Here is a 25,056-nt window from a genome sequence, read left to right on the forward strand (position 1 = left end):
GTTTACTTAATAGAGATCACGCCGGCGTTGTGGGGGGTTTGGGGGGTTGTAACCCCCCACATTTTACTGTAAACTTAACTTTTTCCCTAAAAACAGGGAAAAAGTGAAGTTTTCAGTAAAATGTGGGGGGTTACAACCCCCAAAACCCCCCCCAACGCCCCCACAACGTGGTGCGATCTCTATTAAGTAAAGTGGGGGGGTTCCCCCCACGCCCCCCCGTCGGAGCCCTAAAAACAGTAATTTTCTGCGGCGCGCACCTCCACGCTGCGCTCAATTGTCTGGGTGCGCCTTTGTCCCGGCGCGCTTTTGACCTGACACCGTTGTTTGCTCCCAGAGTGTCTCAAGTCCAGAGAGAAATGTACAGATTGTCTGAAGATTTTAGCAGGAATATTTAGAACTAGTCAGTTTTCAAATCCTATTGATGCTCCTGGTGACCTTGCACTAGCCACTTAACCTAAGTCCTCCAGGGACACTAAAATACCTCCTGTACATAAATATACTGTAACTCATATTGAACTACTACTGAAACGAGTGAGATAAATCTATCATAATAATAATTTTTTGCCCATCCCCAGGACACTGAGCTTCTAACTTTTAACATCTCCCAGCACCAGTCTTGGTGGAGTGAGCATGGTCCAGGCTGTGTACGGAACGAGGCACCTATGGTTGGCATGAAGAGCTTGGAAAGTCACTCATACATTTCAGTGGTGGGCTGCACCTTGGAATACCAGTACATCGAGGTCATGCAAAGCTCACTGCAGATCCTGGTGGCGGTAAGAATTTCCTTATGATGCATATGTATGTGCTATATAGACAGTCTATTATATAAATGGCCCAACTCATACATGCTTAAGTCTCCATAGGCAGTGGCTTAGTGAGGGTCGGAGGTGCCCGGAGCAATTGTGCCCCCCCTCATCCTCTTCTCCACCCCCATCCCCGCTCCTTCCCCACCATGCACACTCCCCTTCCTTTCTCCCGTAACTGTTTAGCTTCCCTGGTGTAAACAACATCTCTAACTTGCTGCCTGCGCTGGTGTTGACTCTCCTTCTGATGTTACTTCATTGTCATGGGACCCAGAAGTGATGTCAGCGGGGAGCATCGAGGCCAGCGCGAGGAGCAGGTTAGAGCTGCTGTCATGCCTGGAGGAGCTAGAGGTAGGGTGGAGGGGAATTGAAGGCACATGCGCGGCAGGGCAGAGCAGGGGCAGAGGAGGAGAGATGCTGGGGCCCCCACCAAGATGGTGCCCAGGGCAGTCCACCCCTCCCACCCCCACCCCGTCCATCCCTCTTACTATGCCGCTGTCCATAGGGTTTGTGTGAAAGATAATGGTATCAGCACCTTTAGTTCACTCTTAGATGGTGAGCAGTTGTGACAGGATTATTCTCAATGACAAGTTTGATGTGAAATCTCCTCTAGGTTCTAGTCTCTGAAAACAAAAATCTCTTTTGTAACATAGTAACAAATTACAGGTAAAGACCAGTTTGGTTCATCTAGTCCAGGGGTCTCAAAGTCCCTCCTAGAGGGCCGCGATCCAGTCGGGTTTTCAGGATTTCCCCAATGAATATGCATGAGATCTATGTGCGCGCACTTCTTTCAATGCAGATTCATTGGGGAAATCCTGAAAACCCGACTGGATTGCGGCCCTCGAGAAGGGACTTTGAGATCCCTGATCTAGTCCAATGTTTCTCAGCCTTTTCAAGCCAAGTATCCCCTAAGCTTAACAAATACCAACTGAGTACCCCCGCCCAAACTCCACCCCAGACCCATCCAAACGCTGCACAAGCCAAATTGGGTTCTTTTTTATTGCAGCATCTGAGTTATTGTCTCATAATACTGGGAGGAAGAATCTCAGAAACCCGCTCGGAAAGGTAAACTTTAGTCCGAGACTTATTGGTTCCGGCTTTCTATCATTGATTCTAAAAAACCTCCCAGATGTTTTTTGAGACTATGCTAGTGCTGTAAAAATACACCCATTAAAAGTGAACATATAAGATCTAATAATTCATATGCATAATTTAGCATATGTAACTCTTATCCTGCGTGCTGTTGATAATATCTGTCAAGTAGACACTTTACTCAACCTCCCAGGTTCTAACATTATAGAGAATTATAAACCATAGACCAACTTATCTCTGTTAATGATCCGTTCCCTACAGGACCCTTTTCACTGAGAGTATCGGCTTCTTCCGGGAATATTAGTGGATTGTTTTGATACTATTGAGGTTGATTGTTCAGAGGTTAATCTTGTCTGCCTCCCCGCCCCACCCCTGAAGCCGATCCTGCCACCCGACACACTCCATTCCTCCTCCCAACTTTTTCTTTCTCTCTCCCTGCCTGCCCCCATGCTGAAACCACTGACTGCCGCCGATTTCTCCCTGCCTCCCTGCCCCACCCCTGAAGCCAACACTGCCACCCAACACTGCCACCTGACAAACTCCATTCCCCCAACTTTTTCTTCCTCTCTCCCTGCCTGACCTCTGCTGAAATCACCACTGCCACCGCTTCCTCCTGGCCCACCCCCGAAGCCGACCCTGCCACCCAACACGCTCCATTCCTCCCCTCACCACCAGCGATGGCACACAGCCAGCCCTCAAGCCTCCCATCACCCGAAGTCAATTCTGACATTGGAGAGAAGGTTCTGGAGCAGCCAGGCAGCGATTGGCTGGCCCAGAACCTTCTCTCCGACGTCAAATTTCTGAATTACACTATTAATGAGCAAATCCTTATTCAATACTTACAAAGTCAGTATTGAAATTTGAGGAAGCAAATTTGAGGAAGTAAATTTGAGGAAGCAAAGCTACTGCTTTTTCAAGATTTTTCCACAAAAGTAAGGAAAGGGTGTGCCTCAAGGTTCTGTTCTTGGGCCTGTTCTTTTTAACATTTTAATAAGCGATATTGCTGAAGGGCTGCCAGATAAGATTTCAAGGTTTCAAGGTTTATTCAATATTTGATTAATCGCCTATCGTAACTACTAAGCGATTTACATTTACAGAAAATACATAATAAAAGATTAACAAGAATATAATAAAAATATTTAAAATCAATTTAAAACAAACTAGACAAATTTGGACATGAAACATTGGGAAAGAAGGGGAAGAAATACAATTTATAATAGGAAAGGGGGGATAATTAAGGGTAAATACACAGAATGGATGGGAAAACAAAATAAATATATAGCTGACTGAAGTAAAAGGGAATTGTATAGAGTAATTAGCAATTCAATTAAGGATTAAAAGCGTCTATAAAAAGAAAACTCTTAAGTTGGCTTTTAAATTTGTCGAGGTTTTTCTCCTCCCTTAAATAAAGAGGGAGAGAATTCCATGTTTGTGGTGCTGTGACTGAGAAAATATACTGTCTTCTGGTATTTATGATTTTGAGAGAGGGAACAACTAATAAAAGTTGCTGATTAGATCGTAAGGTTTTTTGAGAAGTGTATGGGATTAGAACTTTATAAATGAATGATGGAGTTTTGGATGATAAAGATTTAAAGGTGAGTAACGATAACTTATATAAAATTCGATGTCCCACTGGGAGCCAATGTGCTTTTTGTAATAAAGGGGTTACATGGTCAAATTTTTTGGCCCCAGTAATTAATTTAATTGAAGTATTTTGTATGATCTGTAATCTTCGGACTTCTTTTTGGGCCATTCCTTTGAATAAAGCATTACAATAATCAAGTTTAGCAATAATTAATGAATGAATTAATATATTTAAAGATTTTGCACAGAGAAATTTTGAAATAGAACGTATTTGACGCAGTCTGTAAAAAGAGGCTTTGACCACAGAACTGATGTTGCGGGTTATACCAAAATCTGCAATAGAGTAGACACCCCGGATGATGTGAATAACATGAAGAAAGACCTAGCGAAGCTTGAAGAATGGTCTGAAATTTGGCAGCTAAGATTTAATGCTAAGAAATGCAAAGTCATGCATTTGGGCTGCAAAAACCCAAAGGAACAGTATAGTTTAGGGGGTGAAGAACTTATGTGCACGACAGCAAGTGACAAAAAAATCCCTTTTTCCAGCACTATTTATTTGTACCAGTACTAATCTTTAAGCCCGTTACATTAACAGGTGCTAGAATAGATATGTGTGTCTTTCTTTCTCTCTCTCTCCTTGGCCGCTTTCTGTCTGTCTTTCTTTCTGTCTCTCTCTCTCCTTGGCCACTTTCTGTCTGTCTTTCTTTCTTTCTTTCTGTCTCTCTCTCTCTCTCTCCTTGGCCACTTTCTGTCTGTCTGTTTTTCTTTCTTTCTTTCTGTCTCTCTCTCTCCATGGCTGCTTTCTGTCTGTCTGTCTTTTTTTGCTGTCTCTCTCCTTGGCCACTGTCTGTCTGTCTTTTTTTATGTGTGTGTCTCTCTCTCCTTGTCCGCTGACTCTTTTTTTTTTTTTCTTTCTTTCAATCTCTCTCCCTGGCCCCCTGGCCTTCTGTGTGTGTCTTTCACTCCCACCTGCCTGTCTTTCACTGTGTGTGTGTCTCTATTTCTGCCAGTCTGTCAATTATCATGCCCCTTCTCTCACCTACCTTTCTTTTTTTTTTTTTTTAAATCACGCATTGTGTTGGAAAGGGCAACCGGCACATAGTAACTGCTGCTGGATAAAGTAAACTGCCACTCATAGCAAACTGGCATGCGTGCACACTCTGAACGTGTACATGTGCCGGATGCACACGCGCCGCACGCTTTAAAATTTCTCTGCCGGCCACGGAGCTATGAATCACGGATCACGCAGGTAGGAGTGTGCATGCGTGCTTAGGGTTTTATTATTAGTGATATGAGATTTTCAGAGCCTCAGCACTCAGTTAAACATTCATAGCGGCAAGCTTTACGTGCCAGATCATCAATGCTCACTTTTAAGTTTTACCAAATCTTTTGTCATAAACCACTTTGTATATTGTAATAAATACTGTATGTGTGCTTAATTTTTAAATATATTACTTATCTTGTTTATTTCTCGCTCATTTGGCTCAGCCCGTGAAACATTAGACCCGACATGTTTCACTTTTGCTCTCTCAAGGGTCCCCCTATGGACAAAGTGTCAAATCAATCGGTTAGTTTATTAATTCAAATTTCAACCCCCAGAGCATTACAATTTCTCAAAAAACAATGCTGGATTTCAAAGAATATTAATATTTTACCAGAGCCGCCACCATCATACACCTCACTAGTTTTCTTAGAGTAAGATGGCGGCGGGGTGTAGGGGACTCAGCTGTTTTGATCAAAGGATTAACTTATTTAAATAGACGTGAACATGCTGCCGCCATCTTACTCTAAGAAAACTAGTGTGGTATATGGTGGTGGTGGCTCTGGTAAAAATTCTCCATCCTTTACAAACTGTGCTCATCTGGGATACTAAGATAGAAAAATGATGGCAGATAAACACCTGTGTAGTCCATCCAGTCTGCCAAACAATCACATTCATTTTTGAAGTAATGCCAGCCAGAGGCAGCAGGGGAAGGGGCTATAGGCAGACTGCAAGAGAGATGGGGGTTGGAGAGGTAAGCATGCAGTCACTCCAGTTGCAGGAGGAAGGAGGAGGTCATTCAGGACAGAGGACCGGTTTGAAAAGTGTTACAATTCTGGACTTCAGCTGACTCCTCACAAATCCAATGTTGGATCAGGAAGATGTGTGAACTTGATCATTTGAGCTCCAAACACATGGTCATAAGGTTGGAGAATGGACTAAATACAAAGAACTATGCAAGACATTTCTATGTCAACATCAAGAAATATAAGTAAATTATGGTCTAGTCTTCATTGTCTGTCAAAGAAATAGGCTTGGGGTGCAACTGTAACTGATGGCGGATTTGGAGGAGTGATCTCGGCTGCCTAATTCTGATACTCCTATACTATTGTCAAGTAGGGTACACACACTGTAGGGGAGGGGGGAGATTTTTGAACAAATGGGGAATATGTTTCCAAACTTCAGCATTGCCATGTGTCAGTTACTATTATTCTCATTATGCTTTGATGTATAGTATTAAATATGTTTGATACATTTTTGATGGTTATTTATGTATTACAGTCTCTGACACTGAACCAATAAAAATGATATTGAAAAAATGTTAATTTGCATGTAGATTATGAAACTGTGTTGGGGCATAATAAAAAAATACGTCTAAGTCTGTTTTGGGCCTAAGTCGCTAGTCGCCCAAAGTCAGCAGCATCAAAAGTCCATTCTCGAAAAATACATCCAAAATATATATATATATATATATTTTGAGAATCATCTACTTGTACGTCCTGCCGTTTGATCGGCCCACGTCTTGCCCAAATCCTGCCCTCACCACTCCTCCTAAAACGCCCCTTTCAGCTCTGGACGTACATCAGCACTGAAAAAGTCTAAGCTGTTTTTAGATACATCTGAAACCTGTTTCAATTATCGGCACTTGGGGTTTTTAGACGTATTAATTTTTTTATTATGAGCCCCTTAGCCTCTATTAGATCCCAAATAACTTTTTGTACAGGGCCTCAACAACCCTAAACCAGCACTGCATCCACAGACTTGTTTAATTGATGCAAATAGAGGAGAACTGTGTCCTGGCAGGCTTTCTGTTCAGCACCATGGTCAGTTCCATGAACACTTCTATTTGCTGGGATAATGCTCAAACAGATTTATTAACAGGCAGCAAAGGCCAAACATACAGTATAGCTCTCCCTCCGGATTCGTGGTTTCCCTACTCGCGAATTTGATTATTCGCAATTTTTTTCTTCTTCTTTTTGCAGGCTGCCCAAACCTCCCCGGACCTTACCTGGTGGTCTAACGGTGATGCGGGGCAGGAGCGATCTTCCTATGCTCCTGCCCCGTGCAGAACCATCATCAAAATGGCTGCCGTGAGTTCCCGACTACAACGGAAACTCACGGCAGCCATTTTTATGATGGCTTTGTACAGGGCAAGAGATGGGGATTCAGGAGGGAGGCGGGGGTGGGTCGGAGCCGGCCCAAAAAATTATTCGTGATCTTTCCCTATTCGCGGGCCAGCTCTGCACCTAACCCCCATGAATATGGAGGGAGAAATGTATAATAATTTTTTTAACTGCCCATCAGTTCACTTGACTTGCTTTCTTGGCATTCTCTTCTAGTCAGAAAAAAAAATAAATATTATGACATTGTATTATCCCAGGACAAGCAGGCAGCATATTCTCACATGTGGGGTGACGTCATCTACGGAGCCCCAGCGCGGACAGCTTTTCAAGCAAACTTGATTGAAGTTTCAAGTTTGCTATGCTGCACCACGCATGTGCATGCCTTCTTGCCCACTAGAGGGCGCATCCCCACCTCGTGGTCCTCAGTTCTGTTTTTTCCGCGGAGCCAGAAGCCCTGTTCGTTTTCTGCTCCGTGCATTTTGGCCTTCTGTCACCGCGACTGATTGTTTTCTCTCGGTCGCTGTGTTTTCTTTGTTTTTTTCTCGTCGCGTTTTCGTGTTTGTAAAAAAAAAAAAAAAAAAGTTATTTCGTTCGGCTCCGGGGGCTACCGGAAGCCGCGACCGCGGGACCTCGTTCGTTCCCGGCCGGTTCTTTGCTTCATGTCCCGCCCTTTGACGGGCTTAAAAAAATGCACCCGGTGTGATCGGTTGCTTTCTATTACCGATCCTCACCGGTGGTGCTTGCTTTGTCTGGGCGCCGAGCATCCGACTGACTCTTGTACTCGGTGCTCGACTTTTCAGCCGAGAGCTCTCCGCCGCCGTCGCGCCCGAATGGCGGAGCTCTTTGCTGTGGACCCTGCGGTGGGGAAGGCCTCGACGTCGGCCTCGGCTTTGGCCCCGGCCTTGACCTTGGCCTCGACTCCCTCGACCTCGCCGCGACAGCCTTCCTCGTCGAAGCCTGCGTCCTCGACCCCGAAGTCGACGGTGGGTAAGTCCTCACTTCAGTCTTCTGTTCCAGGGTCATCGAAGAAGCCATCCTCGGGCTCCTTGATGGGGGCGGGTGGGTCGTCCTCGGCCCCTCCCCGAGCGTCGAAGGTAGGTGCCCCGCGGGAATACTCGAGACCGAGGTCGCCCTCGAGGGAGCACCCGCCGTCCCCGGACTTACCGTCCATGCTGGCCGTCCCTGTTTTTCAGGACTTGCTCCGAGCGCTGATTGCCTCGGAGCTGTCAGGCGCCCTCGCGCATCTGCAGCCGGCTTCCGCCTCGACTGCCTCGGCCCCGGCCTCGACCCCCGGGGTGGCCTAGGCCTCGACCCCGTCCTTGCCCTCAACCTCGGTAGTAGACCAGCCTGAGCGGAGTGTGTGGCCTCGGGACAAGGTGCGGAGGGTTCGGCGGATTTCTTCCACCTCTTCCTCGTCGAGGTCCTCCCGGGGCTCGTTGCCCTCGGGTCGGCCTCGGGCGAAGCGTCGGGCGAGAAAGCCCAAACGCCATCGGGGCTCTCCTCGACGACCCGGTCGCTCCTCGCTGACCCGGACGGAGACCTTGCGCGTCTCGGAGCTCCGCCTCGATAATCCGAGGCTTTTCCATTCCTCTTAAGGGGGGCTTTTGAGGGACACCTCGCCAAAGGAGAGGGAGCTTGCCTCGGTGCCTCGTACCCCGGGGACTTCCCAGAGGGGGTCCTCGGGGCATCGGAGGTCTCCGACCCCAACGAAGTCGTTTGGTGGGGCTTCCTGGGGCTCGGAGTCTGGCACTGGTCGACCCCGGTATTCCCGTGAGGCTTCCCCATCCTTTTTGGTGGCGCGGGCCTCCTGTTCTCCTTCCCCGCCTTCGAGGCCCTCGTCCTTTTCGAAATTTGTTCTGGACATGGGGAGGGCATTGGATCTCGATCTTCTGTCGGGATCCCAGTATACTAAGGAGTTTTTGGAGGAGCAAGATCTGCCATCTCCTCCGTGAGAGTCTCCGCGTCTGCCTTTGAACAAGGTCCTTCACCAGACGTTTCTGAGGAACTTGGACTCCCCTCTGACCGTCACGGCGGTTCCTTCAAAAATGGAGTCGAAGTACCGTACAATCCCCTGTAAGGGGTTCGAGAAGGCACAGTTGTCCCACCAATCTTTGTTGGTCGAGTCGGCGTTGAAAAAATCGCAGCCTTCTCGGGTCTCTGCTGCGGTTCCGCCTGGGCGGGAGGGGCGGACCCTGGACAAGTTTGGTTGTCGCCTCTACCACAATTCAATGATGGCAAACAGGGTCCTTAATTATGCCTTCACCTTTTCGTCCTATTTGCGACACATGGTGAAGGCGATGCCCCATTATCATGGGGTCATGCCGGATTCCCATAAGAAGGACTTTGGAAAGTTTATGGACTCCTTGTCTCAACTGCGTCTGTATCTTTTCCATGCGATTTACAACGCCTTTGAGTTGTCCTCCCGGGTCTCTGCATTTGCGGTGGCCATGCGCCGTCTTGCGTGGCTCCGCACGGTTGATATGGACCCGAATCTGCAGGAGCGCCTGGCAAATTTGCCATGTGTCGGCTCTGAATTGTTTGATGAATCCCTTGAGGCGGCGACCAAATGCCTGTCGGAACATGAGCGCTCCATCGCCTCCTTGGTCCGTCCCAAACCCCGGGTGGCGACTCCAAAGCCGTTCAGACCGCCTCCGCGGCGCTACCCGCAGAAGTCTACGGCGGCGTTTTCCAGACCTCCGCCTCGGCGTGCCGCTCAGCAGAACAGAGCGTCCCACCAGAAGCCTCAGGCGCAAGGGGCGTCTAAACCCGTGCCGTATTTTTGACGTGCTGCGCGGATGGGGGCAGGCCCCCTCCGCACTGACGCCGAGCTCGCTTCCCATCGGGGGCCGATTGCGGGCCTTTCATTCCGCGTGGGCTCAGATAACTTCGGACGCTTGGGTACTCCGGGTCATCTCGGAGGGTTACTTCTTGACGCCGCCGGCGGAAAGCCTGCCGGACGCAGCTCCTTCCACTCGACATCAGCTTCCTCTTCTCCCCTCGGAAGCCAGGGCCTTGTTGAGACTTCGGGCAGTGGAGCCGGTGCCCCGCACCCAACGGGGACGGGGGGTTTACTCCCGTTATTTTTTGGTCCCAAAGAAGACCGGGGACTTGCGCCCCATTTTGGACCTCCGGAAGCTCAACAAGTTCCTGGTCCGAGAGAAGTTCCGTATGTTGTCGCTTCCGGTCCTGTACCCTCTGTTGGAAGCAGGGGACTGGATGTGCTCCCTGGACCTGAAGGAGGCTTATACTCATGTTCCGGTGCATCCCGCCTTCCGCAAGTTTCTTCGATTCCAAGTGGGAGACTTGCACCTTCAGTATCGGGTCCTCCCCTTTGGGCTGGCTTCGTCCCCTCGAGTCTTCATGAAGTGTATGGTAGTTGTTGCAGCGGCCCTGCGGTCTCAGGGTCTGCAGGTCTTTCCCTACCTGGACGACTGGCTGATCAAGGCCTCTTCCAGGGAGGGGGTTATCTCAGCGACCCGACAGACTATCATCTTCCTTCAACGTCTGGGGTTCGAAGTGAACTTTCCCAAGTCTCAGTTGTGCCCAGCTCAATCCCTTCAGTTTATCGGGGCCGTGCTGGACACGGTGTGCCTACGGGCGTTCCTCCCGCCTCCGCGGTTGGAGGCCCTGCTTCGCCTGAGTTCCCAGATTTCGCTGCAGTCTTCGGTGTCGGCACAGCGTCTTATGGTTCTCCTCGGCCATATGGCGTCGACGGTGCATGTCACACCGTTCGCCCGCTTGCACCTGAGGCTTCCTCAGTGGACCTTGGCCTCCCAGTGGCGTCAGGACCCGGGACTCGCTCTCCTTTCCTGTAACAGTGACTCCTTCCTTGAGACGCTCGCTCCGTTGGTGGACCAACTCTTCCAATCTTTCCGGGGGTTTGCTCTTTCTCGTCCCTCCGCATCGCAAGGTCCTGACCACGGACTCTTCGGAGTACGCGTGGGGGGCTCATCTCGACGGTCTGTGGACTCAAGGTCTATGGTCAGCGGAGGACCGTCTTTGTCACATCAATGTGTTGGAGCTTCGTGCCATTTTTCTGGCGGCTCGAGCGTTCTGCCACCTGCTGCACGATCAGGTAGTCCTCGTGCGGACGGACAACCAAGTGGCAATGTACTATGTGAACAAGCAGGGAGGGACGGGCTCTTGGTCCCTGTGCCGGGAAGCCCTGCGCCTTTGGGAATGGGCGGTCTCCCAGAACATCTTCCTTCGGGCGGTTTACATTCAGGGAGAGAAGAATTGTCTGGCCGACAAACTCAGTCGTCTTCTCCAGCCGCACGAATGGTCGCTAAACTCCAGAGTTCTACACGAGGTCTTCGACCACTGGGGGACGCCTCAGGTGGATCTGTTTGCCTCCCCGGAGACCCACAAACTGCCCCTCTACTGTTCTCGGATGTACTCCCCGGACCGTCTTGAGGCCGATGCCTTTCTTCTCGACTGGGGAGAGAGGTTCCTTTACGCGTTCCCTCCTTTCCCTCTGATCTTGAGGACGTTGGTTCATCTCAAATCGTCCAGAGCCACTATGATTCTCATTGCGCCTCGTTGGCCTCGTCAACATTGGTTCTCCCTGCTCCTTCAACTCAGTGTCAGGGAGCCTCTGCTTCTACCTGTGTTTCCCTCTCTGCTGTCTCAGAGTCGGGGTTCGCTGTTGCATCCCAATCTTCAGTCATTGCATCTGACGGCTTGGTTCCTTTCCCCTTCGGTTTCTGTTTCTCAGTCTGTCAGGGAGATTTTGGAAGCCTCGCGCAAGGTCTTGACTCGGCTTTGTTATTCCCAGAAGTGGACCAGATTTTCATCTTGGTGTTCCTCGCACCATCTGGATCTGAGTTCGGTTCCGGTGTCTTCGGTTCTGGAATATTTGTTGCATTTGTCCAAGTCTGGGCTGAAGACGACTTCCATTCGGGTGCATCTCAGTGCTATTGCTGCTTTCCATCGGCATCTTGAGGGTCGGTCTCTCTCTCTTCATCCTCTGGTGACTCGTTTCATGCGGGGTCTTGTGAATGTTCATCCTCCTCTGAAACCTCCTCCTGTAGTTTGGGATCTCAATGTGTTCTTGGCTCAGCTGATGAAGCCTCCCTTTGAGCCTATTGACAAATCCCATCTTAAGTTTCTCACTTGGAAGGTGATCTTTTTACTTGCGCTCACGTCCGCGCGTCGGATTAGTGAGCTGCAGGCTTTGGTTGCGGACCCACCTTTTACTGTGTTCCATCATGACAAGGTGGTTCTTCGCACCCATCCTAAATTTTTGCCAAAGGTTGAGTCTGATTTCCACCTCAATCAGTCCATTGTTCTTCCGGTGTTCTTTCCGAAGCCCCACTCGCATCCTGGCGAGGTGGCGTTTCACACACTTGACTGTAAGAGAGCGTTGGCTTTTTATCTTCAAAGCACTCAGTCTCATCGGAAGGTTCCTCAATTATTTTTGTCCTTCGACCCTAATCGGTTGGGACGTCCTGTTTCCAAGCGCACCTTGTGTAACTGGTTGGCTGCTTGTATTTCTTTTTGCTACGCTCAGGCTGGTCTCGAGCTGCATGGTCGGGTCACGGGACATAAAGTCCGAGCGATGGCAGCTTCTGTCGCTTTCCTCCGGTCTACTCCTGTGGAGGACATATGCAAGGCTGCCACTTGGTCTTCGGTTCATACTTTCACCTCCCACTATTGTCTGGATATGTTGTCCAGAAGCGATGGCCGATTTGGCCAGTCGGTTTTGCGTAATCTGTTTTCCTAAATTGCCATCCTCCCACCTGCCCTTTTTTGGTTGGCTTGGAGGTCACCCACATGTGAGAATATGCTGCCTGCTTGTCCTGGGATAAAGCACAGTTACTTACCGTAACAGGTGTTATCCAGGGACAGCAGGCAGATATTCTCACAACCCGCCCTCCTCCCCGGGGATGGCTTCTTTGCTGGCTATGGAACTGAGGACCACGAGGTGGGGATGCGTCCTCTAGTGGGCAAGAAGGCATGCACATGAGTGGTGCAGCATAGCAAACTTGAAACTTCAATCAAGTTTGCTTGAAAAGCTGTCCGCGCTGGGGCTCCGTAGATGACGTCACCCCACATGTGAGAATATCTGCCTGCTGTCCCTGGATAACACCTGTTACGGTAAGTAACTGTGCTATTTGGTCTGTTTTGGTGTATGGAGAGAATATTCATTGCATGTTTTTAAATTTTCTTTTATGTAAAAATATGTTTTGTTAATTCAGAAATCTTGATTGATTACAGTTAGACACTATACATCAAATCTCAGAACAAATGCCATACAATATGAAAAAATGAAAACAGATAATGATGACAATAAACTAACAATTACTAAGTTAAATCACAATGAAAAAAAATATAGCTGTGCCGTCATATAATTTAGGCTCTCTTTTACTAAGCTGCAGTAACGTTTCTACTGTGGCCCGGGACGCTAAATGCTCTAACACTGCTCCGACACTCATTGGAATTCTGTGAGAATTGGAGCATGAAGGCCTGGATTCTGTATAGGACACCCAGTCTCAGAAGCTGATGGGTGTCCTATATAGAATTGGGCCTAAGCCCTCCTACAGTGAACCTGATTCTCCAACTGACATCCATGTTACAGACGCCGGTTAGAGAATCGGGTTGTAGTAGACTCTGCTGCTAAGCTTATCGCAGTAAGGAATCTCCCTGCTATGATAAGTTTAGCAGCTGTGGCTGCATTCACCAGTCTCGTCCCGTTCCTCCCCCCGCCCCCTGAACAAAGTCAACAGGAGAGATGCCCAGTCTCTCCTGCCTGGAACACCCCCCCCCCCAACCTCTCCTAAACGAAAGCAGCAGGAGAGATGCCCAATACCTCCTGTTGGAAACCCTCCCCTGTAGATTGCCGGCAGAAGGGTGCCCAATCCCTCCTGCCGGAACCCCTCTCTGTAGATCACCAGGTGTTGGCAGTGTGGCACCATTTATAGAATCGGGCTTCTTCTATCTCCTTTTTAATAATAATAATAACAGCTTATATACCGCAATACCGTGAAGTTCTATGCGGTTTACAAAGATTAAGCAAAGGTACAAATTGATTGACTTTAAGAGGGGAGGAAGAAAGAGGGTTAATAGGACATGAAATCCATTTTTGAGGAGAGAGTGATCAATAGAACAAGTTAATCGCTATAGAGGGGAGAGAGAAGAGAGGATCAGTTGTCTAGATACTTTAGGAACAGGTGTGATTTTTCTCCCCAAATCACTTTTGACCTCTTCCTAAGAAATGGACATAAAGACGTCATCCCTTACTTTTTGTATTGCTTGATCTGTCAGTGTAGCAGCAACACCACAAGGAAAGTGAGGTCTCAACAAACGAGGATGCCAACAGTAACAAAGCAGCAAGAGTTTATCGGGTAATCTCAAATCCACATTTTGTAAGGACTCAACACAGTCATGTTTCAGCAACTAAGCCTGCACTAGGAGTCTTTCAACCTTCAGAATGGATCAAAATAAATACTGTTAAATTGGAAAAGAGGGAAATCCCCTGATAATCCCCAGTTCAGTATAAAATAAAGGGCAACTGGTGCGAGTAATGCACGTCTATGACCCATAGCAACAAATATCAGTGTAAGTTCCCCAGAATACTTTTCTGCTTCCGGGTGTGATGGATTTGCCCACTTCAATAGGCATATCTTCTTTTAACCTTGGGAATATTCCTTAACCCTACTTTGTCTCAGGTACAAATGTAGGGACTGTTTTTCTAAGCTGTGCTAAGAAATGGATTTAATGCATCTTTATGCGGGCCTCATTTCTAATGTAGCCATTAGAAAGGCCTTTTTTTCTATTTCTTGAATATATGACCATGCACTAGCATTAGCATTAGCATATGGCTATTTCAAAAAAATAATGCAGGACGCTTCTATTTAGGAAGCGCTAAAAGTTCCCACATTTTGGATACACTAACTAGTTACCACAGTGGTAATGTCAGCATGCTAGCTGATTATAACATCCATGACCCCTCCCAAACAATACCCCCCCAAAATACCACTTGTTTAGCATGTGCAGATGGCAAAACCAATGCAGGTCACTCTAGCATGTCCTGTTAGGCCATTTTGCTGCATTAGGCACACATTAGCACCTAACAAAGCATAGCTAACACAGCTTAGTAGTAAAAGGTCCCTTAGATTGTGCCATTAGGAGACAGGGAAATACCTAGTGTACCTGATTGTAACAGAAAGCAGGGCATGAATTTTAGATATAATACATCTTTTTTCAGTAGTAGCTAAAGGTCATGCCCTGCTTTCTGTATTATTTTGCCTTAGTCAATATCTTCCTGTCTGGTTAGGGAGGACAGAGCTCAATAATAAACATTTCTGGGGAGGGGCTTAAGGCTCTGATTGGCCCATAGGAGGGGCCTTAAACAACCTGGGCCAATCAGAGCCTCAGGATGCACCAGGGAGGGGAAAGCCTGTCATTTTGAAGAGGTGGGCCAGCTGGCTGGAGGGAGTAGACATCCCTCCAGCCAGCTATCTAAAGTAATGTAAGGGGGAGACGGTGGGGGTTGTCGGAGGCACAGGGGGAGGGGGTGTTACGTGGTGGCAAGAGAACATGAGCATCTCTCCTGCTGCCGAGGGGGGTTGGGGTGTATGTTGGTTGGCGGTGGGAGAGATTGGGAAAAAGGGGGGGGGGGGGGTTGGGCAGGAGAGATTGGGCATCTCTCCCGCTGTTGTTTTTTTTTTTGTTGTTGTTTTTTTTTGTTTATTCTACATGTGTCCATCATTAACACCAGCGATGGGCACATGCAAATTTTTAAAATCGCTACTCTAACAGCTGCGACAGCGACCCATCAGTTTTTTACATGTTTTTAAAAGAATCTAGGCCTCAGTCACCTGCCCATCATTTCTTTTTAATCTGTCACTGGGCAAGGAATGCCAACACCTGACAACGATTACTGAGGAAACCATAACCAATCTAATTATCAGGAAATCAAATACTTCCAATCTAAAAACTTAACTCTGTCTCATGACTTTAGAGCTCTAACGTAATGTCACTCCATTCCTCTATGTAAAGCAATATTCATCTGGAGTGGTTTTTATATTTTAACTTCTTGCAATTTGATCTTATAGTATTTTTTTTTTTAATTCCTGTGTCCTTTAAATCATAATAAAGGAATTCTGAAGTTGAACTCAGGACAATGAAACAGATTTTGTAAAACTACCTTCTGAGAGGCATTTGCAAAATTTCCATAATGTATTATTTTTAGTGAGTGATAAGTGTGTGTGGATATGTAAATATTTTGCTGTTCATAAATAAGCCAGACCTTACCCTGCTGTTTCACTATTGAGACTCTCCTTTATGTTCTACCAGTACACTTCTCTACTACCCTGCAGCATTACCTGGAATTCTAGTATTGAGACTTGCACACCCCAAAGTTGTCAATATATCTCACTCAAATGTGCCCTTTGGAAATTATTATTTCAGTACTGATACCTTCAAACACTGCTTTGCCAATGTACCACACTCTTGATCCACAGTACCTCCTGCTATTCCAGTGTGAGAATCGCATACAATTTCACATGGCTCTTAAGCCTTACTGAATTACATTTTTTCTTCTTTTTTTTAGCTGGTGGGATTCGTCTATGCCTGTTATGTCATCAGTGTTTTTACAGAGGAGGAAGACAGCTGTAAGTACTAGGCCGTGGAGCTCCAGCCTAGGGAACTTCTCATGCTCAGTTTTAGGTTTTTGAGTGGGGTGGGGAGCAGCACAGAGTGATGACAGACGTGACCAATACCAGTGAAGTTCTTTAAAATAGGGCATTTAATAAATCTGGTAAATAAATATAACGTTAATGTTACAAGAGCCTGTCATTTCACCCTCTCTCCCAAACTCCAAGTGGCTCTTTCAATCAAGACGTCATTCTCACTACTTGACTAGCATACAAACAGCATTCTTCCAAAATTTGTGTTCCCTCTCCTCCCTCGTCCTACTTCTCGGATCTCTCTGCACAGCTGTGAAAAAAAAATCAAGAAATAATAACAGCCTAGTCTTTGATGGAAATGTATTCCAACTACAGCAGCAAGCAGCGGGAATTGCTCAGGCAAAAGTGTTTTACGGTCACAGACTATTAGGAAAGTAGGATGGGGTTACCTGAAACCCAGCTGCGGTTTTCAGATTATTAGCCATAAATTATATTTTTCACTTTGTCTCTCTGTGGAGCTGGAAGAACTCCTGTCAGTGTGCCCTGCCCAGGGTTGAAATGCCAGCCTGAATAATTAACACTGGCAAATCATCAATATTTCACACTCCCGCTTGAAGATCTCTGCAGGAAGCTGAACAAACTCTGCTGCATTGTAATTCTCTTTCCCATTTGCAGTTCCTTTTTTAAATGTTTCTTTCATATGCAGTAGAAAGTAATTGCCAGGGTCAACATGTAGGGAGCAAGTATGGACAACATTTTCAGGAGAAAAAATATATGTAAAAAATAGCTTCTACAGCGAATGGCTACAATGCTCAAAAGCTTTCTGTGCATGTAAGACTGGTGAAAGCAAGTCTTCCTCGCAAGGAAGCTCATTCTCCCTGTCTGCTACTGATCAGACAACCTTATACAAATGCATTACAAGGAGCTCATTAATATTATAATGAACACTCCATGTAATGCTCAAAATGGAACACCCACTTTTTACAGACAAATTTTTCCGTCAGGTCAGGAGCTGCCTGTAGCTACAAGTTGTGTGCCAGTAGGTCCAGTACACACAACACATGCACAACAGCTGCGCACATTGTAGGGCCAAAATAAAAAGCTGCACCTGAGCCAGCAGTCACTGCTATCCCTCTTCTGGCTCTGAAGCCATGATCAGCTGAGCCGGCAGGGGAAGCTGCGATCAGCTGAGCCGGCAGGACTCACCAGAACTGCTGATCAACTCAGAGGGAGAGCAGTGGCTACTGGCAGGAGGAAGGAGCAGCTTGCAGGCCTATCAATTTGCTCTTCTGAGCAGGCGCCAGGCACAGTTCCACCCCCCCACCCCCCTTTCACTGGGCTACTCCACACAAATAGCATGCTATTTGTATTGAACATCACATGAAAAAAACAAAAAAAAAACACCTCTCCTAACACAGTATTTATTACCGTGTTGCCAGAACTTTGTGCATCCTGCTTTCAGACTGGAGAGAATAAGATGTTCTAATGCATCTAATATATTGTAACCAGTTTCAGGTGATGGAGATCAAAGCTCTTGCATCCCTAGAGCTCCTGCTTACTCACTTTAGTGTCTGTCCTATATCCTAATGCATTCTGGGACACATAGCCCTGCATAAAGTGTAGTTGTTATGATTTCTAGAGCAGAGGTTCTCAAACCTGTCCTGGGGAACCACCAGCCACTTGGGTTTTGGGATATCCCTAATGAACATACATGAGACATATTTGCATGCCTATCACTTCCGGTATATGCAGACATATTAATTAGGAATATCCTGAAAACCTTACCACCTGGTGTTTCCCTGGGACAGGTTTGAGAACCACTGATCTAAAGCACACACCAGAGTCACCCAGCACTGAACCTAATCAGAACAGACAGGACACTCAAATAGGAAACTTGAATTAAAAATAGCAAAGATGTGACTGAGAGGTTTAAGTAGATGATGATAGCCAGGGTTGAGATTAGGATTTTGCTAGTGTATTGACAAATGTGATATGGGATTGGATTCTGGAATATTTAACAGAGAGAACGTCAGTTATGCATATTACGTATTAGTGATCAGCCAATTTCTTATTTAGTACAACTTGGCAAGAAAATTCAGCCTCAGTCTACTTGTAAAGAGGTAAATACTAAAGACTCGCACCAGTGTTTTTGTTTTTGTTAGATAACTGACATGTTGGCCGGGTTTGGGTTTGGGTTCAAAGCATTTGTTAACTATTCTTCCAATTGAGGAAAATAGTGAGAGGGAAACAAACTAGTTGGATTATAGATGGGATTAACCTCCCCTTTTACAAAACTGCCGCAAGAGGTTGTTAGCGCTGGCCGGTGCAATGAATGCTCTGCACTGCTCTGATGGCCATAGAGTTCCTATGAGCGTCAGAGCAACGCAGAGCATTCAGAGCGCTGGCCAGCACTAAAAACCTCTTGCGCGGTTTTGTAAAAGGGACGGGGGGTAAGTGAGATAGGAGAGGCTGTAATTGAATAAAATGATAAGGAATCAACTTTGCTGAATTAGCCAAAAATTGAGGTTTTTGGGGTAGGGGGTTAGAGTCATTCTACAGCAGGGGTTCTCAACCCAGTTCGCAGGACACGCCAAGCCAGCCTGGTTTGCAAACCTATCTCATGCCTATTCATTGTAGCTGCCTTGAAAACCAGGCTGCCTTGGTGTTTCCCAAGAACTGGGTTGAGAACAACTGGTCTATAGCAGTGGTTCCCAACCCTATCCTGGAGGACCACCAGCCAGTCAGGTTTTCGGGATAACCCTAATGAATATGCATAAGAGAGAGTTGCATATCATGGAGGTGGCAGGCATGCAAATCTGTTCCATGCATATTCATTAGTGCTATCCTGAAAACCTGACTGGCTGGTGGTCCTCCAGGATAGGGTTGGGAACCACTGGTCTATAGTATACAGGAAAGCTGAACATGGGGAAGGAAATCAGTAAAGGGCCTAGAACCAACCAAATCTGGGTTTTAGAAAAGCCTCTTTTAGTGCTGCACATTAGAAATTCTGAGACATCTATTCATTCTCAAAGTGTATTTTTGGGAGGGGGGAGAGGCTGAAGGGGGGGGAAGAATATTTTACACTGAAGTCATTCCATAGGTTGCCTTTTTGCTCTGGGATTCATCTGTTTTAGTGGAAGATTTTATCATCCAGGCAATGGGCTGTTTCTTTCCCGTCCCTCTGGTTCTATTCTTTAATATCAAAATTCAGATTGAATATTGTAACCGGATGTGTTTCAAGATGTTATACTTATCCTAAAAGAGATCTTCCACAGAGACCTGCAAGAACTACTGAAAAGTATGTGCACAGCTGTTAAGCCCTTAACTAGGGCTGCTCTGACAATACTGGATGACATGACAGTGTAGCTGTGGAAATAGCAAAACCCAGGAAAGGTTTTTTTTCCCCAAGTTTTATTAAAAATTTGATTAAACGCTTATATAATTTCTAAGTGATTTACATTAAAAATAATATTTACAAAGAGAGCATAAAAACAATACTAATGTTAATACTGACTTACAAGAAACAGAAGGGGAGAACTACAATTTTAAAAGTAAAGAAACATTCACGGTAAACACACTAAGGAAAGGGAGGGTTTTTTTGTTGTTGTTTTGTTTTTAGCCTTATAAGACTAGTTTCTGGTATTTTAAAGAGCCTATCTGTATATCCCTGTTAATGGATAGTTACAACCAATTGTGAATTTAATTCTGAAAAGCATCATTAAATAGAGGAATAGGCTGTGCTAGCCAGAATTTAGTTTCCAGGTCTTGGGTCTCTGATAGTATCAACTGCAACCTCCCATATCTCCTAGAAATCATTGATCTTCATCTTTCTGTTTTATACCATTTGGAGATTACATTATTGCATGTTCCAGGCGTTCTTCATTCACCTTATCTTTCATTTTTGGGGAGTTTTATTTGCTTTGGATGTTAATTTCTTTCAGTTGATTTCATTGGTGGATTTGATCCCTTTCCTCTGTACCATGTCAATGAGAAATCCAACAACCTGTTGCTCAAGCAAACCTATCTGTAAGTATCTGCTCTAGGTGCTGTGTTGAAAAATGGGGACTATTTAAGGCAAAGTATCTCTTAGGGTACTTGCAAATAGTGTCAGATATTGCAGCCAGGTATTCATATGTTTCAGAAGAAGGAACTCCTCTGTTGCTGATAATACTTATTAGTAGAGAATGGCACGGGGACTGTTTACCACAGTAAACCGTGGTCACCGCAGTAAATTTGCAGGAATGGAGACATTTGCAACTGGTTTACTGCAGGAATGGGAACAAGACTTTTCACCGCCCTGCAGGAATGGAGACAAGACCTTTCACCGCCCCACGGGAGCAGTGAAAAGTCTTGCTCCTGTGGTTAAAAAATTGCACCTGTGTCTCCTCCCCAGCTCCTCTTGTGCCTATTTTACCTTCAGGAGCCAGGTATGCCATGATGAAGACAGAAGGAACCCAAAACCAAAGCCTGAGACCAATGTGACTTGAAGAATAAAATTACTAGACAACAAAATGTAGATTAAAAAATTATTTTATATTTTGTGATTAGAATATTTCAGAGCTGGTATTAGACATAACTGGGGACTGCAAAGCCCAGGCTGTGCTTCTTTAGCTTCCAGCTGTCTTAGGGCTCACTCTCTCTGACCAGGGGGCAGTTGCCCTAGTTGCTCTCCCCTAACACTATTCCTTCCATGTGTGACTAAAGTATTCAGTTAGCTTGATTTTTCTGTGTAGCATTCTGTAGTAATTTGGTTTGTTCAGTTTTCACAATAGTGGACGGGATATTTGTGAAAGGGAGAGGAGAAAGTGGTTTTGTTGATCCTTGTTCTGTATTATTTGTGTTTATAAAATGACAATTGTACAGAATATTTTCTCTTTTTATACTTTAATAAAATAAGTTCAGTATAAAATCATAACTATTCGAGGCTTGTGCGGATGGGATCTGACAGTTTGCAGGACAGGGACGGGGACTGAGCTCATGCAGATGGGGCAGGGACGGGGACTGAACTCAAGGGGACAGGGTGGGAACGGTGATAAATTTTTTCCCCATGTCATTCTCTACTTATTAGCAGAGTTTAGTGCTGTATATCTGAATCTCATAGAAACAAAGAATTTCTCTCGCATTAACTCATCACATCTACCTGCTGTATGAACAACATAAAGGCAAATACACTTCTCAATTACAAATCTATCCCTTTAGTAAGACAAATGCAGTTGTTTGAAGAAATTGGAATCATGATGTATTTCCAGTGTGAAAGCATTGCGCTGTTCACCTACAGATAGCAGAGACTGAGAACCCGATATCTAAGACCCAGAACAAGCCTTTCTAATCTTTGGTCAGTTCTGTATACCAGTAAAGAGATAAGCTTTGTGTAGGAAATTGTAAGAGGATTTCAGTGATAGAGGCCAGAAAACAAATTCATATCAAATTTATATTGAATTACCAGTCCTCAAATACCCAAGGCACTACTTAAAGAATTTTTCATGCCCTTACTGGGGTGATAAATTCATCGTTGGTCTTGGTAAAGTGACTTGTGCTGTAAAAATTTTTAATGTCAATTTCAATAAATATAAAGTGCAGAAGGTGCTAGAGGAAGGAAAGCACTTATCTTTTGACGCCACCGGACAGTGTTCTCAGCCATTGGTCGACCTTGCCTGGGTTAACCAATGGCTGAGAACTCTGTCCGGTTGCGTCACGAAGGGGGCGGGATAGAGCCAGATCGGGAGGGTGTTCCTTAAAGGACACTTTTGCTGCTGCTGCAGGCTTCTTAGCCTTTTTCTTGGTCATGGGGGTGGACTGGCAGCCGCGCTGAAGTGCAGGTCCCAGGAGGTTCGAGACCTAGCCGGCTTTGCACCCCCGAGGTGTGCACCCGGGGCAGTCCACCCCCCCCCCCGCCCCACCCTTGGTACACCACTGCTCAAACCAATGTAAGACTTTCCCAGATAGATCAAAGGAATCCCAACTTTGAAGTAAGATATCATGATCTACCAAATCAAATACATTGCTTATGATCTAGTTGAATGACTAAAGCTTTTAGTCCTCTGCTAAATGAGCCAAATATATAATCTAGGAGTGATGCTAGAACAGTTTAGTGCTGTATAAAGGCCTGAAGCCAGATTGAGAATCATGTAGCAAAGCAAAATGGTCCAAATAGTCCTGTAATTGAGAGTTAACCAATCCTTCTAATGGTTTTATAAAGAGGGGTAATTAATGCAATAAGTCTCGTATAATTGGCCACTGAAGTAATCGGATCTTTGTTGTTTTTAATTATAGGGTTTACTATAATATGACCATCATCTTCAGGAAAAATCTCCTAAATTGTTTAGTACTCATAAATAGAGATCAGTCAGAAAGTTGGAAGAAGCCATCTGCATTACTGTAGCAGGATATACATCTAAGGGAAAGTAAGAGTGAGCATATCAGACATACAATTTCTTAAAGAGAGACACAAGCTGACTAGTTTATATTAGCAGGAGAGCAATATTCCATTTTGTTATACAGAATTCCATTATCTGTAATTAAATTGTTATTCAATCTTAATTTACTTATCTTAGAACTAAAATATAAAGCCAGAGAATATGGAGAAACTTCTTGAGGAGTTTGTTTATAGCAAGTAACATCACTTAGGGCTCCTTTTACTAAGCAGCGTATGAGAATTTTACTGCAAGCAGTGAGGTAAATGCTCTGATACTCATTGAACTCCTATGAGCGTCAGAGCATTTATCTTGCAGGCCCGTGGTCCACTTTCTTGTTTCTTGCGGTTGTCATCAGATGAAATGTTGGGTGACCCCAGCAATGAACAATGGATTTGGAAGGCTGCTGCAGACAGTGTCTGTTCTCCTGGATTCAGTGGTCTGTCTGCTGAGGAAATCAGCTGGTTATTGTCCACTCCCATTACATGCACCACCAAGAGACCCTGAAGATGAAGCTCTGCCCACCTGAACAGTAAGCGAGCCTCCAGACTCGGCTGTGTCCTCTTGGTGCCTGCCTGGCGACTGACATATGACAAAGCAATAGCATTGTCTGAGAAGACTCGAACCTGCTTAGTAAAACCCAGTGTTAGTTTAGTGACAATTTTAAACAATTCCTTTGTGTCTGTAATGTTTCTGCCAATTAAATCAAAATAATATATCCTATGTTTTTCTTTTGTCTTATATCCCAGTACCCTCCATCTCCAAAGTTCCTTCACATCCCTACAATTATTTTTATGCCATGTTACTGATCGTTTTAATCAAGAAGTTTAGCATCAACCCATTTGTGTGATTTCTGCACATGCTTTACAGATGAGCGTAAAGGGGCTATTTTCTCAAGAATGTTTTTACTTGAATCCTCCTAATATGATTTAAAATCAACTTCTGTTGATGAAGTACAGTTAAGAGTCATAACATGCCCCAAAAAACACTCCCATCTATAGGGCCTCTCTTAAACAATTGAACTACTGGCATGAATTTTACAGCCTTCAGCTGCTGCCAGTGTGAAATGAACTTGCAGAGATAGTGATCAGACAATAAAGATAGTAACCATTTCATATCAGCTAAACAGACTGTAGTGTTATGGTGCTTCATGGAGGTGAGATGAGTGCAACAAACAGGATCCAAAAGAACACACAACTGCAAAAGGTGCACCCAGCAATAACAGCAGAGAGGATGGAACACCAACGGCAAAGGATAAAGAGTCTTTATTAGTCCCATTTTGATGAGTTGAAAGCGTTCACTCTGACATGTCAATTTTGATGCATTGACTGACTTAATTGAATTTATACCTACTGTATAGAGGTAAACCAATATTAGGGAAATTTATCATCATAAGTATTTTGACTCCTGAGGCAGGCCCTATAGCCACAACACAAATTGTGTTGAGTCATTGTGTTACATCTAATAAAGACTCTTTATCCTTTGCCATTGGTGTTCTGTCCTCTCTGCTGTTGTTGCTGGGTGAGATGAATGCAACAGCACCTTCTCCTTTCTCCATTGATGCTCCCTTTGTATTCCCCTCCCTTTTATTTTCTACCCTTCTTCTGTTCCCTGACTTGTTTCCATTCTCCTTTCCTCATATGACAGTATCATTAACATCTTTCTGACACTATCCTCAAAGTTATCTTGGGAGGGCAGCTATGAAGGGGTGTTGAAAAGTTCTCGGCCAAACCAACTTCTTAAATTCTGAGTATTATTTTGCCTCTGTAGCTGAAAAGAATGTTTTTTTTATTTTGCAAAGTGCCAATTTGCAGAAATGTAATGCTATGTTTTGACATTGTTTCAGATCATTGATTGAACCATGACACTCAATAGTGTGGAAATTTTAAGTGTGGAACTCCAAGCAGTCATGAAGTTCCTATTCTTGCAGAAGAAAACTCCATAGAAATCCATGAATGTATGATGCAAATACTGAGTGACAAATGCCCATCATACTCCACAGTGAAGAAGTGGTGTGCAAATTTTCAGAATGGAGATTTTGAGACTGAAGATGCAACAAGATCTGGGAGGCATCAAACAGTGTCAACTCATGAAATTGTTGACCATGTCCATGACCTGATTTTGGCAGATCATTGACTATCAGTTAAAACA

The 25,056-nt window shown here is 45.3% G+C and overlaps 1 protein-coding gene across 4 annotated transcripts in view; it reads left to right on the forward strand.

Annotated features, from left to right (window-relative positions):
- Positions 1 to 25,056, forward strand: part of NKAIN4 (sodium/potassium transporting ATPase interacting 4) — a 197,818-nt gene that overhangs the window by 164,889 nt on the left and 7,873 nt on the right. Inside the window, exons 4-7 of one of the 4 annotated variants that reach the window (XM_033963604.1) lie at positions 576 to 773; positions 16,417 to 16,477; positions 20,434 to 20,518; positions 22,766 to 24,101. In XM_033963604.1, the coding sequence (XP_033819495.1) occupies positions 576 to 773; positions 16,417 to 16,477; positions 20,434 to 20,518; positions 22,766 to 22,874 (453 nt within the window). In that variant the 3' untranslated portion in view covers positions 22,875 to 24,101. Of the gene's footprint in view, positions 1 to 575; positions 774 to 16,416; positions 16,478 to 20,433; positions 20,523 to 22,765; positions 24,104 to 25,056 lie in introns of those variants that run through there. The other 3 variants (XM_033963603.1, XM_033963606.1, XM_033963605.1) reach the window with 3 other exon arrangements.

The sequence above is a fragment of the Geotrypetes seraphini genome, chromosome 11, assembly GCF_902459505.1.
Source record: "Geotrypetes seraphini chromosome 11, aGeoSer1.1, whole genome shotgun sequence".
Classification (NCBI taxonomy): Eukaryota; Metazoa; Chordata; class Amphibia; order Gymnophiona; family Dermophiidae; genus Geotrypetes; species Geotrypetes seraphini.